The following is a 19,334-nucleotide window of genomic DNA, read 5'->3' on the forward strand; positions in this document are numbered from 1 at the left end:
AGCAGCTGAATGAAATACCAAAATCAGTGGTAACAAGCTTACTTTCAGAGTTAGACGAAGCTACAATGAGATATATGATATGCATTTTATGTATAAAGTATAAATATAGATCCCTTGATTTTAAAAAATTCTTCATAAGCTCTGAAATAATAACATCAAGCATGGAAAAAGTTACACACCAAAAGACAACATAACTGTCAAGAGACCCCCAGAAGATGCTAACTGGCTGTATTCTGGACTGACTCATTCCTTAAACTAATCTGTGCGAATTGACTCATCCCTTAGGCTCATCCCTCCCAGTAACAGCATTCTTCCTTGTTCTCTGGGTACTTCCGTGCTACCTCGCCTCTCTCTGAACCTCTACAGAAACGGGCCAGGAGGCATCTCCTTCCCCTTTGCCAGAGCTCCTTATTTCTGCCGTGTGGAGCCCAGTCCGAGAATCCTGCAAGACCCCAAGCCTGGTGGTTCTGTGTCAGTGCTCTCTCTCTCTCTTTTCACCGCCAAGTGACCAAGGAAACCAGCACTCCGCACACTCCCCGGCCTCCGACTACTTAAGAGAGCAAGGACACAGGAAGCATCATTCCACTTCACCAGCAGAACGTGGATGGAGACCATTTCCCACCGCCTGCAAAGCCACATTTTTGTTCTGTCTTCCCAAGCCATCTTCAGTGGAGACAACCACACTCTCTAGGATGCAGAGGCGCCCCCCACCCCCACCCCCTTTCCTGCCGGCACCGGAAAGCGACACCGCGCCTGTCCTACCTTGGCAGCCACCGAAGAGTTGGGTTTCTCCAGCAAGTCCCAGAGCTTCTTCCTCTTGTCGGGGCAGCAGGTATTATCGAACTCTTCGCCCTCGCGCTCGCGCATCGTTTCCGCCTCTCGCCGCAGTTCTTCGTTCATTTGCTCCTTCTTCTGATGATACCTGGCCTGGCAGCACGACTCCAGATAGATTTCATCAATGCCCCAGTAGTCAAGCTCCTGGCCGAAGGAGAGGGCGCACATCTCCTCCATCATGTGCAGTTTCCCCGTGCGGTAGAAGTTGAGGATGGAAGTGAAGGCGCCCGGGTGCCGATCAAAGAAATACTCGTTCTCGCTCAGGTTGTAGTCATCGCACACCTCCAGGAGGCTCTCGTGCGTGTTGCAGTCCCGCAGCTTCCCCAGGCGCGTCCTGGGCAGCCGGTCCAAGGTCCGCCACAGCACTTCGTGGTTGAGGCCCCCCACGTTGATTTTGACTCGGCGCGAGCACGTCTTGCTCCTGATAATGTCTACGGGTTCCGGTGGGAGAGAAAGCGTCGACCTTGAAGTCTTCCGATTTAAGCCAGGAGGAGCCTTTTCTGCCATGTTTGAACTGGACGAAGCACCAGCCGTGGGAAGGTCAGCTGCAACAATATCCCTGGGCAGTGGGCAGCTCCATGGGCACAACTAGAAGGAAGAACACCAACAGCCATGTGGTCACACTTGCGTTTTTTCTAAAGCATCTCCTAGTTGATGAGATTCCTTTGGTCCTGCACAATCAGGAGGCATCATAGCTGTACATTTATGGAAATATACACCCTTAGGTAAAATTACAACATAGAAGACAATGTATATTCAAATTTATACACCCATAGGTTGACAATTCCCAAGTTACTCACCACCAAGTCTCTCTCTTTCTCTCTCAATTTTATTTGGGGGGAGGGGCGTATATCTGGGAGTGCTGACAGGTTCTGTGATCAGGGATCACCACTCCTTGTGGTTATCAGGGGAACAAATGTGATGCTGGGGATTGAATCAAGGTGGGTTGTGCGAGGCAAGCACCTTATACACATGCAGAGGTCATGTAGCTCAGTGGTAGACCACCTCCCTGGTGTGTGTTTGAACAACAGCACAGCAGAACTAAGTAAACAAAATAAACTATCCATGTGCAGAATCACTCAATTACTGCACCTTCTACTATCCATGTGCAGAATCACTCAATCACTGCACCTTCAACTACTGTTAGCTCCTACACTTCCACCAAACCCAAATAATTTGTGTTCCTTCTCCACCACAGATTTATGGTGTTCCGCACAATCACATCCATCCATACATACTAAATTCTTGAGAAATCATTATCCGTCGTTCACATCTGCACAAACACCCTACAACTTAAATTTTTTTTTAAATTTAATCCATATTAGTTACAAAGTTGTTGATAATTGAGTTTCAGTCTTAGAATGTTCCAACACTCATCCTTCACCAGTGTACATTTTCCACATCCAATGTCCCCAATTTTTCTCCTGTTACCCCTCACCCCCTGAAACTTCTAAACATTGCTTAAGTTGGCTACCATCTTTACTCAGACCCAACACCCTTCTAACCTTGGACCATGGAGCAAGTTCAAACACTCCATCTCTTGCCTAAATTTGAACTGCTCTTTTGTTTTTAGTTTGGTTTGGTTTAGGGATGACACCCAGCTTTGTTTGGGGCTTTCTCCTGGCTCTGGGCTCAAAGATCACTCCTAGTGGACTAAGGAGTACCTTATGTGGTGTTAGGCATAGAACATGGGGTGGGCAGCCTGCAAGGTAAACCCCTCTACCTGCTACGCTCTCCCTCTAGTGCCTATAAGTCTATTTTTATCATGCTGAAAATTATCTCTATTCAGCTACTAGAATGAGTCACTAAGGTACAAATCTGACGTAGCCAAGCATTCAACCCTACAAGGTTCATTCATTCCTGAAAATATAAATTTCAGATCTAGATCTGACTTAGCTTTCCAGTCTCAACTCTCCTCTTTTATGGCTATAATCCAACACCCTCAGATATCATGCATCATTCTCTCTAAGCACCTGGCCTTTTTCCATGCTGTGTTCTATAAGGGTTTCCATCTTTCCTATTGCCCTTTTAACTGCTGCTACTTCTTTTAGATTTAGCTTAGACCAAGATAGAGTTATTTAATGATCCTACTAAAATGCATCTGTTTACATTGTATGTGTATATTTGGGTATGAGGATACAGTAAGTCAGAATGTATCTGTCTTCTGCTTTCCAGTTCTTTTCTCTTGTGTACTAAATTTTTAAGATATCACGGCTCTAATATTCCCTCTTATTGGTTGATCTATTATTCTAATCTGTGGCAGCAAGCATCTTTTTAGTTGATTTCCCTGATATTTCTGCAGAAAATTATGGAACTTCAAGAAATTCATTCAACACACTACTTTTAATATAAAATATAATATTTTACACAACCAATGACATACCAAGGGGAAGAGATTTTAGATTTAAGAGATTCTTGTAACTAGAGCTCTCTTTTAGGATACACACCGATTTTATGCAGGCCTCTGGTTTCTCTATTTATGTAAGTTAAATTTATTTCTCCATCTGGAAGCAAGAAATCTCCCAAATGTAAATAAATCAAGTTTATGAAAAGATATAGATGATGCATAAAAAGCATTATAAATATAGCTAATAAATACATTTGAATTGAAATGTTTTTAACTATACAGTTATAGAAACACTTTAAGTATATACATACACATATTCATCACAGATAGCAAAATAACTAATTTTACAATAAATTGATAAAGAGGACTTAAGTGATTAAGTGAAAGGTTTAAATTATTGATATTTTAGATTTTAATGAAGATGAATATTTACTCATATTTATAATATTTGTCTTCTCAGGTGAATTAAAACCTTTAAAGTCAGGAATTGTGGGTATAAACTTTCCCAAGACTCCTAAAACAAGTACCTTTAATACCTATAATGCCCATCTTGCATTCATTTGACAATTATATATAAATATATACTTAAACTTACTAGCAATATTAGGATCAGGCCCAAAAAGCTGAAAAATTAGAGGCGAGGAAATGCCAGTGGTAAATCTGGATGTTTTCTGTTAAATAATTTAATTGGAGGTGCAATGACATCTCTATAATCTGGACAAGTTATGTGAACAATTCACTTGAACGACTGAATTAGAAGAAGAATGGCTAATTCATTGTGACTCTGGCTGCAAATAAAAATGAAATAAATTATCTTTGAAAATATTTTTCACTAATATAATGGAAATATTCTTAACTATGATAATATCAAAGTTAAAAATATTTTTAACATGATAATTTAGAGAACAGTTTCTCTAAAATGAGCAAAAATAAATACCAACGTGATGTGAGTATCTCACATTTGGGGTTAAAGGTTTAATGTGATGAGATTCCTTGTACAAATTATTATTTTTTAAAAAATGCTATATTAGAGTCATCAACCTGTCACCACTTGTCTTAAATCATTTCATATTTAAGATTTATAATAAATTTTTCTTTCTGTAGAATGTATCTGTCAATTTGAGAAAGGTTATAGGACTTAAATTTCAAAATATCTCCTTTACTGATCAAGAACTTTCTATATAAGAAATCCAGTGTTGATTACACATCCCACAGTAAAAGATAGATGGAAATAAATGCCCTTTATTCAAGTGTGACAGAGAAACTTAGAATGAAAAGAGGTGGCGCGATGACTCCGTTTTCTTAAATTTAAAGATGATCTTCTCTGTCGACTGTCATTGCGATTGAAATACTTCATATTCTCCCTTAGCAGAATGTTCTGTCTGTCCCTCGGTAAAACTTAGACACTCAAAGGTTTCTTGAGCAGTTGCAGAGCTAGAAACGGTGTTCAGAAAGTTCATCACACTGTCAGGTAGTTGGAAAGCAACGGTCACATGTGGAAGTCTGTCGTTTCCATGAAGGGCAGAGCCTATGTGCTGTCACTGTGTCTACTCACTGTGTCTACAGGAGCTCTGCAGACATGTGTCTATATAGTTCTGAAGTTGTCTTTATCACATGACCTCATTCTACTTCCCCAGTGGTCACTTCTATTTCCTTTTACCTCTTCCTATCCTATTCTCTCAATCATTCTGTCCCTATGCTAACCAAGTGCAAAACTAATCAAATGGCTCTTTTTCACCCTTTACAGACTGCCTTTCCCTCCCCGCCCAAGCAGAGCCTTGACAGTTGAAGACCTCCGGAACCCAGCCACAGCCATGCTCAAGGCCACTCTCCACACGTTCAGACAAGTCTCACGCATGAAGGGACCAGCAGAGGAACCCAGATGAGCAGGACCCGGGGCTGAGATCTCCAAGCCTGCTCAGATTGGGACTGAGCCTTCTCCATCCAGACCTCCCATTTTCCAGTAGCTTGGCAGCCACACTCACAAACTGCCCCTGCCCCCCCCCCCCACCCCGGGCACCATGTAATCCCACCAATGGCCAACATCTAGAAACTATAAGACCAAGCTCCCGGCTTTGCGGCCGTGTGACATCTACTAGCCTTGTTCTCCCTCTTGGAGAATCTGACAAGCTACTAAGAGTCTATTGCCTGCACAGGAGAGCCTTGCAAGCTCTTCATGGCGTATTCATATCCCAAATACAGTAAAATATATATACATGCCTGTCGGAGAGCCCAGCAAACTACTGAGAGTATCCCTCCTGCACTGCAAAGCCTGGCAAGCTACCCGTGGCGTATTCAATATGCCAAAAACCGTAACGATAGGTCTCATTCCCTTAATCCTGAAAGAGCCTCAAATCGTTGGGAAAGACAAGTAAGGAGAAGCTGCTAAAATCTCAGGGCTGAGTGTAATAGACACATTACTGGTGCCTGCTTGAGTAAATTGATGAACAACAGGATGACAATGATGCAGTGATAAAGACTTCCTTATTTTTTTCCCATCTGCTATTTTAATAAGAAATCCTGAGCTGAAAGTACAATGTCACCCTGCAGGCAAAAATAAAAGCATTGAAACTTGTGTCTTTTTATGGGAGATGATATTTTTTTATGGTCTTTTATATGAGATGATAAAAGGAGCCTGCTCTGAGGCTCAGGACCCCTAGGTCTGCTAGAGCAGACCTTCAACAATTCCCTCCTTTCAGGGTGAACCTCACCGTCCTCACCCTCTAAACAGCGGCATTTCCCAACACAAGTCTTTCTTTCCTATGATGCTGAGTGATTTTTTTTCCCCTCTTGATGAAGTTCTGTGACTTTTACTACATCACACTCCAATCTCCATTATTACTTTAGACAGAAATAAACCTATCATAGTAATTCACAGTCAAAACACTTTTTATATCTAGTTTCTGAAGAATAGATAGCTGTCATATTTTAGAACCCATTAATATTTGTAGTGACTTAGTACAGATTATCTTCAGAACATCACAAGTATTTGTTTGTTTTATATATTTTACTTCACTTGTAATCTATATTTTTCTGCCTTATTAAAACGTTTTTACAATGAATCTGTTGAATCAACCCTAGTTAGGCTCAGTGTATTGCCACATTAAAGAGCTAAGTATTTAAAATTTAGTAATCAATGTAGTTATGGTTTTATATTTTCTTACATATATTTCTTAAGTGCAATTACAAAATTATAACAATCTTATCCAATGGGAATTAAGCCTCTAATTTAATTTCTCACATAAGTATTATGATGTAATTATACAATGTTTAAACTATGTAGATGCTATGCAACTTTTTAGATTTATGCATATAAACAGTGATAAACAAAACTAACATTCTGATGACTAGGACAAAATCTCATGAATATTTTCTTTTGTCTGTTGATTTATTTCACCTCATTGGATCAACTGAAAGTCAAGCTTGCAACAATCAGTGGACCAGTGCAAATGTACTAAACATCCCTTCATTAGTCTGTTAGAGAAAAAAGCAACTCTTTTAACAATAAACAACAACAAACATTCTCGTTTTGCACAGCTGCACCCAGCTCCTACCAGCAGTGTGGAATTATGCTGCCATCCGTTCAAGGCCAACCCTGACAAAACACAACTTTCTGATCGTGGCATCATAATTACAGTGTGAGGCCTCAGGTTTGGAGGGGGAGGGGGGACTCTTCATTTATTTATTTTTACTGTAGTCTCACATACACTACCATTATATCACATGCTTGACACCTCCTTAGTGTAGCAAGGCAAGATAAGCCCCATGTGTAATCCTGTGAAGGTGAAAAGCAAATCTTCCTAAAGATCTAAGTGATGCTTAACATTTCATTTCTCTGTTGCTAGTTACACACTGAGCGGGCATTTCCAAACAAGCATTTTGAAGACCTTTACGCCTAAGCCATTCTGAGTAGAGCTCTAAAGCATTTTCTTACATTTTTATACATGGCATTAAGCAGTGCATGCATATTTTCCTGTAACAGTTACTTTTGTTTGAGAGAAACAGAAAGATTATTTGCAATGATCTCTGGGGAGAAAGGCACTAAAACCGTTAGTTGAACATGTAATCAGAGAGGTTTTATTGTTGTTGTTATTTTTAAATGGGGGGAGAGGAGGACGGGGGGCGGGGAGAGGGGTACAGCCAGAGGTGCTCAGAGCTTTCTCCTGGCCCTGTTCTCAGGGATCGCTCCTGGGGTTCTCAAGGGACCACATGAGATACTGGGAATTGAACCCATGTAAGCTGCATATAAGGCAAATTCTCTGTCCACTATCCTCTCTCTCTCTCTCTCTCTCTCTCTCTGTCTCTCTCTCTCTCTCTCTCTCTCTCTGATGCCTTAGCATTTTTGCTTTTTCATCTTAGTATTTACTGAAATTTTTTAAAAGCATCTCTAAAATTTAATTAAATAGAATAAATATGAAGCTAAAAACAGAATTTGAGATAAGTCACTGATAGATATTAGATGGTAGACAAATAGAAAAATAGTAAGTGAATAGTAGGAAGAATTTTAATGTAAGGTCCTGGGAACTTGTCTTCCCAAGAAACTCAACAAATCTATTTAATTATTTTAGTACACAGTAAAAAATATCACTAAATTTTATAGTTCTTAAAAATATATCAGGTCCTAGTAATAACTGAAATACTGTCCGTGTCCTCAGAAAGGTGAGATACTGTGTTTCTTTTCTACAATTAAAGGCTGCTATATTCCTTGAGTTTTAGCACAACTGTTTACTCAATAGTCAAAAAAGTCCAGGACTTTTATCCTTGATATAACCGATGCTTTTTTTAGATACACTCAAATAAAATCTAAAAGCTTTGCTTTCAGTGGTCAAAGGAAGCATTGTGTTGCTATAAGAAGGGAGAAAATCAAGTAATAAGTACAATATGTAATATGAGCATCTTCCAATATCATAATTGTCTCTGAAAAAACAAATTTATATAAGATAGTTTATATACACATGATTTTTTATGAAATTGAAAACTATTTAGAAATCAGATCATAAATATATACCCACATATGTATGTGTGTACACGCTTGCTATATAAAGGAAAATGCCAGATTTCCCTTTAGAAAAAGTCTTTTATAAAACAAACAAGACAGTCAAAATCTCCACTCTACTCTAAAAAAATGTAACACTTATTATAATGCACCTTAGACCTTTTATAAACTGCATGGTATAGTTCTGGTTTGAAATCTTCAGTCTGTTTCGAACATACACACAAAAGGCTCAGAATTTTATCTGAAGGGTCAGCCATTCAGCTGGTGGAAGATTTTTTTTCATTATGATGGTCAAAGTGCCCTTTATGTTGGGACTCAAGATGTGTTCTTTTAAATGTCTCCTTTTGCAAAAGTCTTCTCAGACTTACAACAAAGTTAAGGATATAAATAAAGATGAAAGGCTATGAGGAAAACTTAAAAAAATACCAACAGAGAAACAACTGGTGCTACTAAAATGAATGGAAAACAAAAGAGGGTCCTTTGTGCTATCCTAAAACCACAAAATACAGTCACTACCTTATGGTCTAAGTGGATGATATAATCTCCTATTAGGGTGATTGACTTAAATTTCACATTTTATCGGGTCCTTGGAGAAATTAGATTTGGCCTTTAAGGAACCAAGTAAAATATTCATAAAATTTGGATAGGATTTGAACATTTAGTTAGGTTTCTTCCAGTAAATTAGCCCTCAGGTCATGTAAAGATTGGTTTGGAATGTTCAGTAGTAAAATTCTTATGCAAGGAATGCTTCTCAGTGGGATCAATTTAACAGTAAAAATACAATTTCCAATTACATCCTGGTCCCTTCTGTATAATCAAACATATCACATAAGAGGTGACTTTTACGAAAAACTCAATACTGCATCTGATTTAGGATTATTCACTCTGACTTAAACAATTTGGTTATACTTTATCTACTTCTACATTTGGAAAAATAGAAACACAGCAAGTAGTAGAAAAGCAAAGCACTTAGATATGCTTTTTTCCAATTTCCTCATTTATACTTTATATTTACTGAGATGCAGTTAAATCATGTGAATTGGTTGATCTATCTGCACTAGGCACTAAATATGGGTCACAATTCAGATCTCACCTTCTAATAAAAGGTTTTATTAGTCACCCTAATTAATCCCCAGGACAAAATATTGATTGAAATTATACTCAATGCATCAGTTGAGATGCATTAAATCCTACATATTGCTCATTTCCTTCAACAGCAATGGCTATGATCAGGTAACTTAACCGTGCTCTTCTGAAGAGATATGCACTTTATAAAATCACACCTTCTCAACTTTGGCTTCCATAGTACTGGTTTTCCTGACTTCTGCCTTCCATTCTGCATCCTACCAGTAGATTTTGCATACTGCAGTCTAACACCAAGATCTTGGGCTATCTTTTATGAAAGGTGTGCCCATACTTTCCACCCTCAAGTATAATACAAGATAAAGATATACAAAACAAAGACTACAGGGTCTGTCCTATACTTATCCCGTGATTCTACCATTTACCAAGCTCCCTAGCACTCTATTCCTTAGATTTTTTTTTTCACTTCATGCCTCATGCTCTCTCTGCCATGGAGAATTTGCACACCTTTTCTCCCCTCTTCACTTTCAGATGTCAATGAAGGATCACATCTTCGCTATCACCTCCTGATCATTTTGACTATGCAATAGTCCTCCAAAGAACTTGCAATATCACGTGCCAATTACTTGTAACAGTTGTCACACCATAGTTTCATAGTGATCGGGGAAAACATTTTAATTTACTTCACTAACATTCATCTTCTCCAATAGTCCCTAAGCTCTTTGAGGGTGGTCATATTTTATGATTTTCAGTGTTGTTTGATAAGTATTTGGAATATGAGGCACAGTATAAATATTAGTTAAGGTTATCAGAGGGGTAGGGAAATAAGATAGAAAACACCCTTTCTATCCCTGGGTCAAAGTCCACCAAAGGACTCTAATGAAAGATATTAAAGATATATTGGGTGTAATGTGATGGGTGTTTTTTTGTGATGGTATTTTTAAAGCCATGAAATCATACCCCTAAAACATGTTATATACTTATAAACCAACATTACTTTAAGAAAAGAAAAAAAAATCAAGCAGTCACTTTAAAGCTAAATCTGACATTGTCCCAAGAACTTAAGTTAAAATTAGATTTCATGGTACTGCATCTACATGAGTTTTATTTTACTTTTTTGAGATGCACTAAATTTGAGAAGAGAGGCTTTTTGAAATTCATCACTGGGCACTTGTTGCTGTAAAGTGTTTTTGAAAGTATGCTGTATAATTCAAAGTCTGCCTCAAAAATAATTACTAGATAAATAAGCATAGGTGATTGTTTCTATTTTTTAATATTTAAAAATGAGTTCCCTTCATGCAATTTATTTCACACTACCTGCCATTCCTTAAACCCAGTATTTTCATGTACAAAGTGTTCTTTTCCACAATATACATCTCATATACTCTTTATCAATATTCAAAGTCAAAAACATATCTTGCCTAGAAAAAAATTCATCTCTTCTGCCACAAAAGGTTAAAAATTTGTCCTAGTATAGTGGTTGTCTCACTGTAGAGTAACTATTCCCTCAGAACTCTTACCCGTTCATTCACCAAATATTCATGAACCACTTCCCTGCCTGAGGCGCAATGACTGACACCAGGGGCTCACAATTCCAGTATAGACAGATAATCTACAACAAAGAGAAAGTAACTCACCACAATGCAATAAACACTACAGCAAAGAGAGGCACCTTGAAAATATTAACCAGAAGCACTTTTTGATTGTCAGTTCTCAGAAGTGACAAAAATCTTAGTAATATTTGTAATATTTGCAACTTTGCAATGTAAGTGCTAATGGTTAGCTATTATCTGATAAAATGAGTGAATTTGACACATTATTACCCAGGCTATTGTAGGTAGATATTTTGGTTAACATCATCAAGTATCTATTTATTATGACAATAATTTGTTTAGAAATTCTACTCTTCCTTATTGGCCAACTTTTAAAAGGCCTATATTCAAAGTGGAGCAAGATTTTTTTCTGGAATTCTGTGGGAGAAAAAGAAATGAGTGAGACTCTAATAAGTCTTCTAAATGAAATATGTTACCTCAAAACATTGCTGGCCCTGGTAATGCTGAAGTAGATCCTAAGTCCCCACAGCCAGTACTCACAGGAGAGAAACCCCACCTATACTGAGAAATTAACAAAACTGCCTTCTCTAAGGAACATTAGAACACTGAAATATTATGGTATTAAGTTCTATGATAGTTTGTGCAAATACTAATCACCTACATAGTCCACTGGACATGAAAGGAAAAGGTTGCTCTTATCAATTTCTTATGTTTTCAATTTGGCAAAATAAATTGGTGATTTTGCATCAAGGTTTACTTACTCCTAGAAAAATATCTTCTGGCCAATTTTTTAAAACATCAATATAACAGAATTTCTACCAATAAGAGAATACATAAAAGTATCAAAGATTGAGAGTTCAGGTTTTTTTTTTAATTACAAGATTAAGCAATCATATTTTCTCTTTCTAATATTAAGAATTGCCATGTGAAAATGGTAAGGGCAGAAAGAGCAAAGTTTAATCAAAGAAATAAGCCTAAAGTACTGCATATGCAAGCAGAGTGGTATTTAGGCTGGGAAAATAACTCAAGAAGAGAGACAGAAACCTCTTTCAATTTAATTCAAAAATCACACTACAATATATTTGTGCATATCTTCAGGTCCAATTCAGACTGCAAAAATTCACCTTACAATATTCAGTGTAACCTCATTCATGGGAGCCTCGCCTTCCTTTGCTGTCCTTTTCAAAAAGTAGTTTAGATTCTAGCATGAAAGAAGCTTCTTAGAAAGGTCAGCAGTATTCCTTACTAACGGAACTAATTTTTTAAAGTGTACTGTATTCTTGGTATTTTATTCTGTGCACTGTTAGGTAGAAAGGGAAAGAGATTCACTGGACTATAGTCATCTGATTTCATCTTCCTTGTGAATAATGTTTTACATTCACTCTTGTAATCAGTGAGGATCATTAAACAGCATTTATTAAGCATCCATCTGTGAAAGGCTCTTTATAAATATTCCTCTTCTCACCCCTTCCCCCTTTTCAATCTACCATGTGTCTTTGTTGTGTAAAATGCTACAGAGTTTCACTGATAATAAATAATGGTAAGAATGTAAGGCAGATGGACAAAATGACCTACTAGGATCTATGAATCCTAGGATGTTCAATATACTACTAATAATACAATTTAGCACACTTTGATAAGAAAATATCAAATCATTTTACGAGGAAAATGAACTCATCATATTCCATCAACGTTTTCTAAAATAAAAATGTGAAAATTAGGGACTGCAGATGGACTGACTGAAGCCTTGAGTTCATATGACTCGTACCAGATGATACAGTCTTGAAATAAATAATTTGAAAAACATTGTGGAAAAAATCATACAAATTGTGGATGCAACAGTATAAATGGAAATGTGATTTTTGATCAGCAATAAAAATATACGTTATTTTCATTGAAGAGAGTAGTATAAAGGATGATAGAATTTTCTTTTATTTCCAATTTTCTTTAGTATTATGTTAATTTTAATTTTTTTCTCTGGGAAATGAGCTAGATATACTGAATTTAGAGATTAAAATATATTCACTCTAAAGCCTCATGTAGGCAGGATTATAATAGAAGAACATATCACTATAAAATAAGCTATTACTATAAGATTCGGATTTATTAGATTGGATTTTATTTCAACTTAGGACCAAAATGTCCAACAAGTACAAATTACAATTTCTAAAAGGTAGGGGTATTCTTGGAATTATATCTGAAAAACATTACCCAAATTTATCTCACTTGCTTCGTGAATTTTATTAATAGCTATGCTTTCATCATCTACCATATGTTGAGTAATTACTATATGTAATCACTGTGGTTATCCTCTTTGATTCTCATTCATCCTCAACCTACGCTAGGGTAGGTATTACTACCTTAGATTAATAGATAAAGAAACAGGTTCAGAAAAGTAAGTTCCTTACATAGCTGACACAACTAATCAGTGTTAGTTCCAAGACTCCAATCCAGGATTATCTTAATTCAAAGTCCCTGTTCTTAACCTCAGAAGACATGAGGGATTTTCCTTGAATGAAAGGATTGTGGATGCCTCAGAATAATATTGAGTAATCTTTTCCACCAGCTACAGAAAGAAAGAATAATGTTGAGTAATCTTTTGCACCAGCTACAAAAAGAAAGAAAAACCTCAAATATTTCCTATGCTATTATGTCTACCCCTTGGTTTAACTGACATATATAAAATATTCTATTAAAGGTTAGAATTTTCATACAGATAGAGATGGCAATTGTTTTTGCAGTTGTAAAAATTTTTACACTAAACAAATTTTAATATATGAACTTCAAAAGCAGTCTTGAGATTTGTAGTCAAGGTATGTGCATAAATACCTTCCTAAATGTTAAAGTATAAAATCCACTGTTTTTAAAAGGGGTCCACTTTAAGGGGGCAAACAACACTGGTGGATGTAAATGACTTCTTGGGGGTTGTTCAGCTTCAAGGCTAGAAGTCAAGTCTCTTGTCCCTGAACCTTTATTCTTTTCATTAGATCTTGTTTCCTGTAGGTCAAGATAAACACAAAATTAGAATAAGTAAAGAAAGAAGATAGGAAGCAAGAAGAATCTATCAAACAGCTAAACCTATAAACACTAACAAATTGAACCTAGTTATTAATTATTCCTGGCAATAACAAAAATTTATGATTTCTACTAAAATATAATACAAAAATCATAAATAATAAATTACTATTGATTTCACTGTATCACTGCCATCACTTTCATCCCGCTGCTCATCGATTTGCTCGAGTGGGCGCCAGTAACATCTCCATTCATCCTTGCCACGAGATTTTAGCTACTGATTTACACATATTATTTTTTTCTCATTCCCTCCCTTCCTTTCTAAATAAAACATCAAAATTATGTGTCACTGGCTATCATGACATATTGAATATATTTATATTAAATTGGGTAGAGCAGCTTTTGCTCTCAAGGAACTCATAAGATTGTCAAATAAGATTATTTATGAAAAACTTTCGACATGTGCTTTTGAGTTTTGAAGACTCAGATAATATTACATAATTAAATGTATTTAGCTAGAACATAATTTAAGTTTTTTATTTGATTTAAACATACTGATATAAATGCAAGTCCATCTAAATATACATTGAAAGGTCTAAATTATGAGCAAATGGTAAAGTATCAACTCAGGAGACTTTACAGAACATAATCTTTATTTACAGGTATCATGGTCTTTACTGCCATTTTTAATTTTAAAAGCCACTTGATATTGTAAGTGAGTGAATCAATGACTGAACAAATGCACTGCAGCACTATCATCCCATTATTCATCGATTTGCTCGAGCAGGCACCAGTAACCGCTCCGTTGTGAGACTTGTTACTATTTTTGGCATATCGAATACACGACAGCTCTGCCTATAAAAGCCTTGCCAGGTTCTGCCATGAGGGCGAGATACTCTCGGTAGCTTGCCAGGCTCTCCAAGAGGGACAGAGGAATTGAGGCAGGGTCGGCTGCATGAGAGGCAAATGCCCTACTCGCTGTACGTTTATAAATCCATTAAACTAAAACTTACTAAGCAACTATGAGTTTCAAATGCTGGAAATGTTATATATAAAATTTATCTTCAACACTAAATGTTGTCAAATGCTGCTGGAAAATGGTATTTGTTTTAAGGACAAACCCTTAACTCTAATATTCCATTTGATATATATCATTAAAAAACTATGATAAGAATGCAAGAAACCAAATATTTTGCTGGGCCTGAATAAAACCAGAAGTAGTTCAAGAAGCAGATTTTTTATAGCTTCAAAGTGTTCTATGAGCTCTCTTTTCTATAAAGTCTAATGAAAATGCTCTCCCTGGATTTAGCAAAAAAAAACCAGGATTCCAAATTTAAAATGACATTTATCTCAAAAGTAAATTAATATTTAATGTTAGTCTGATTAATAATTGTGATTTTTATGATCTGGGTATGCAAGCCTCTAGACACGTTTGTTCTAAACTGTAAAGATTCCAGGGGGAAAAGGACAGAAGGCAGACCATCTCCTTTAAATGTTAGGGTTGAGTCTTTGTTTTGTTTGTTTTGTCATGTTCTGATATATATTCAAAGAGAGGCAATGTTCAGTTCCTCATTCAAGGAAATTCTAAATTTTTTCACTTTGAAAGTTCTCTAAATGTTATGTTTATAGTTCAGAACTTTGCAGCCTAAGGCCTTGCTCATTCTGGTATTATCTTACGGGAGAGCTTTTCATTTGTGAAATGCCGGCAAAGATTTCAAGAGACCCAGTCTCTTGGATCATATGGGTCATCAAAGAATTAAAAACAACTACAATGTTAACTTAGCAAAAACTGTACAATCTTTACTTGCATTCTTTACTTAATAAATTATTGAAATTGTATTGAAATTGTTACAGCTGGGAACTAAAAAAGTCTATCAAATGGCATACTAAACACAAATATTGTTTTTCTGATTTTTTTCCCCAAGTTATCTGAACTATTTTGTTTGGTTTTTGTTAATGATCTACATTGGTAGAGAACCTTCTGTAAATAAGCACACAATAAAGAAATCGATATGCAAAAGAAAAAAATGTTAAAAGACACATCGCAAAATGTGTTTCCACCACATTTTAGGCTAGAAAAGAAACAAGGAGAGAAAGTAGAAGGAAGGAACAAAAAACGAAGGTACTTGGGAACAAGGAACAATCCTATTTGGGAAAAGTGAGCATAAGAAAGCATTCAAGATAATAGCACATAGAACACTAAAACATAATGTTTCACATTTTCATTATATTTTCCATTTTGTACAATGTACATGGGCTGGAGCGATAGCACAGCAGGTTGGACATTTGCCTTGCACGCAGCCAACCAGTTCGATTCCTCCGCTCCTCTCAGAGAGCCCGGCAAGCTATTGAGAGTATCCTGCCTTCATGGCAGAACCTGGCAAGCTACCTGTGGCATATTCGATATGCCAAAAACAGTAACAAGTCTCACAATGGAGATGTTACTGGTGCCCGCTCGAGCAAATCAATGAACAACGGGACGATAGTGCGACAGTGCTACCATACACATAAAAGTATCTTCAGTACGGAACAATTTCTTTGGATAGAAATAAGACACAAGCATGGTGCATTCAAATTTCTTCACTAGGCTATACCTGGAAGTCAGAGTCAAAATTGGCCATGGGTGGATTACTCCACAGTTTAGAAGCTGGTCTCACATACTGAGGGAAAAGGCAGTTCAGTTAGAGAAGGGATTACCAAGTAAATGGTGCTAGGAAGATATGTTCGGGATGGGAGATGCACCCTGAAAGCAGACTATAGACAGAACATGATAGCCACTTAATACTTCTATTGCAAACCACAACACCCAAAAGGAGAAAGAGAGCAAAAGGGAATGCTCTGCCACAGAGGCGGGTGGGGGAGGGGAACAGGGTTGGGATGGTGGAAGGGATGCTGGGACTGTTGGTGGTGGAAAATGGGCACTGGTGGAGGGATGGATACTTGACCATTCATTGTATGATTGAAATGTAAGCACGAAAGTTTATAAGTCTCTAAGTGTACCTCATGATGATTCACTAATTAAAAAAAAATTTTTTTAATTGACCCTGAACTCTAGAGATGGCCTTCCCATTTACATATGACAGCTCAGCAGTTAACATTGGTTTTAAATGGATATTTCCTAGAAGTTAAACCTTAGTGTCTTTGAATTTAGGGTTTCCTGTCCTCTGAGGTTGTTTAAATTCAATGGAAAATGTAATTTCCCAGTCTCACAACAGATGTTTCAAGTGTTCAATAGTTTATTAACTAGAGGTTACTGTGTTAGAGGGTAGAGTTTCAGAAGATTTCCATCAACACCTCAAGATCTCATCGGGAAGTACTACTAACCTAGACCAACTTCTTGTGAAGTTGTGAGTCAGAATTCTGTTCTGAAATAGGGAAGAGAGAAAAATTCTGTTGAAAGTACCATGCTCTGTCTTGTCTATATCAGTATTAGTTACTTCCTTTCCTGTCGGCAGATCTCTTTATCTCCACTTACAAGCTCTACTACATCCCAAATTTTAGGATCATCCTGACCTTATCAAGAAGAATATACAGAGTGTGAGAATATAATCTATTGTGGGATCCTAGCTTGGCAGTTCATCATTAGTCAAATGTGCCCTGGATCTATTCTTTGCTACTCTGAACAGCAATTCTTGGTTAAGTGGCTCCTGGGGCTGTCTTATGACCTAGTTAACTTAGATTCCAACTTCATCCATTCCTTTACTCATTGACTTGACAGGAAAAAAATGACCATGACCGCCTACTTTGTGCGTGTCGTTGTGGGGACGCTATGGGTAAAAACACAAAGAGGAATGGCAGACTCCGATTTTACAGACCTTGCATTTTCACATAGGAAAATAACACTGGAAAGAAAAGCAATTCTAATTTAAAATTAGAATTGGGTAAGTACAGCAAAGGACAATAAAAAGGCAGTCCAGAAGAGAGTGTCATGGAGAGATTTGTCCTGTTCTGGGTGCTCAGGAAGATCTCTTTGAACAAGTAATTTGTGAACTGAGATGAGAGACAGCACTAGGAGGCAATCGGGTTTAAGTGAAGAGAGAGTGTCTAAAATAACTACACATGAAGGCCTAATATCAAGAGATTAAAAGAATCTCAGAGGGGCTACAGGAAGATAGAAACAAGGGGCAAATTAGCTTGGCTTGAGACCAGAGAAGAGGGGCCAGCCTGCTGTTAACAACAGCCTGCATTTGTGATGCCTTGAAAAATGAAGAAGAAATAGGAAACTCTTTCAAACAGCCAAGTTCTCATTGGAGTCTGTAGGGCCAGACTACCCTAATCCCTTGAATCATTTCCAAATAACTTTCTCCCAAATTCTTCAAATCTAACTTTCTGGCTACTCGGACGCCATCTTTCTCCCTTCTCTACAGATGCCTACCTGCGTTTGTCTACCTGCTGAACTCCTTCACAGACTAGCTTAGAGAAACATGACTTTACGATCACTGTTAGAAAGAAAGAGAAAAGAATGGGAAAGGAACCAAACATTTAACTCCCGGTAACTGCGTCTGCAAAAAATAAACTAGGGGATCAGAAGCATAATATAAAAGTGTCTCTGGGCAATACCAGTTGCATCATGTCTCAACACCCCCAATTTAGCACACGATAGCATAGATAGCCCACATGCTGATTCTTGATTCAGAACTGCTGCCTTTACTCTTTCATTTTCAGCAGCTTTGCCTAAGACCATAACCCTTCATTTCAAATAACTCAGAAACAATCATCATCGTTTGGATCGAGGTCATCCTTGCTACTCTTGGCCACTAGGAAATTATCTATCTGGAAAATACATTTTGCTTTTAGATAAACCATGAGCTCTGTGAAGAAAACAATAAATTTTGTTTAACTTAGTGGCCTTAAAGAGTCCTTTACATATCTTAATATATGTCCAGGGCATAGCTTTAAAAAGTTGTCTATAACTATGAGAAGGCAGTGTATTTTTTTCAGGAAAAATAAAAGCTACTTTGCTTCAGAAAAAAATCATAAGCTATTTAGCTCTCACGAGCAAGACTCCCTACACACCCACACACCAACTTCACTGGCTCCTAGAAGGGTGGACAGCGGTGAAATCCCAGGTTAAATGATATCAAGAAGAGAATGAAGGATTAGACAATGGCAAGTTTCCGGATCTCAGAAAGATCCATGCAGATGAGCAAATCCCACAATGAGGCATGAGAAATAAGTTTCTGAGATCACTAATATTTACTATTCACTCAGAATTACTTTCTTGTCCATATTGTAGCTGCCATCTTTTACCTCAAAGCCATGCTAGTGCTGTTGTAGAAAATAAAGTAAGATGTCACTCTTGAAATCTGGGTGAGGAACCAAAGAGAATATTGGAACAAGGAGGAGGAAACTTCAGGAGATATCACCCATGGCATGGACTGATTTCTGAGTAAGTCTAATTGAAATCTTTTCTTCCTCCCAATTTATTCTGAAGTCAGACAACTACAGCAGGGATGGCTAATTGTCCCTCTAAATTCACCCTTTACCTTTTAAAGAGAGAGTTGTC

At 37.2% G+C, this 19,334-nt stretch overlaps 1 protein-coding gene across 2 annotated transcripts in view; it reads right to left on the reverse strand.

Moving 5' to 3' along the window:
• The window catches only part of KCNB2 (potassium voltage-gated channel subfamily B member 2), a 438,993-nt gene that overhangs the window by 407,398 nt on the left and 12,261 nt on the right, over window positions 1–19,334 (reverse strand). For both annotated transcript variants that reach the window (XM_055124226.1, XM_055124225.1), the window contains one exon: window positions 763–1,422. In XM_055124226.1, coding sequence (XP_054980201.1) covers window positions 763–1,341 — 579 coding nt within the window. In that variant the 5' untranslated portion in view covers window positions 1,342–1,422. The remainder of the gene's footprint in view (window positions 1–762; window positions 1,423–19,334) is intronic.

Source organism: Sorex araneus, chromosome 2, assembly GCF_027595985.1.
Source record: "Sorex araneus isolate mSorAra2 chromosome 2, mSorAra2.pri, whole genome shotgun sequence".
Taxonomy (NCBI): domain Eukaryota; kingdom Metazoa; phylum Chordata; class Mammalia; order Eulipotyphla; family Soricidae; genus Sorex; species Sorex araneus.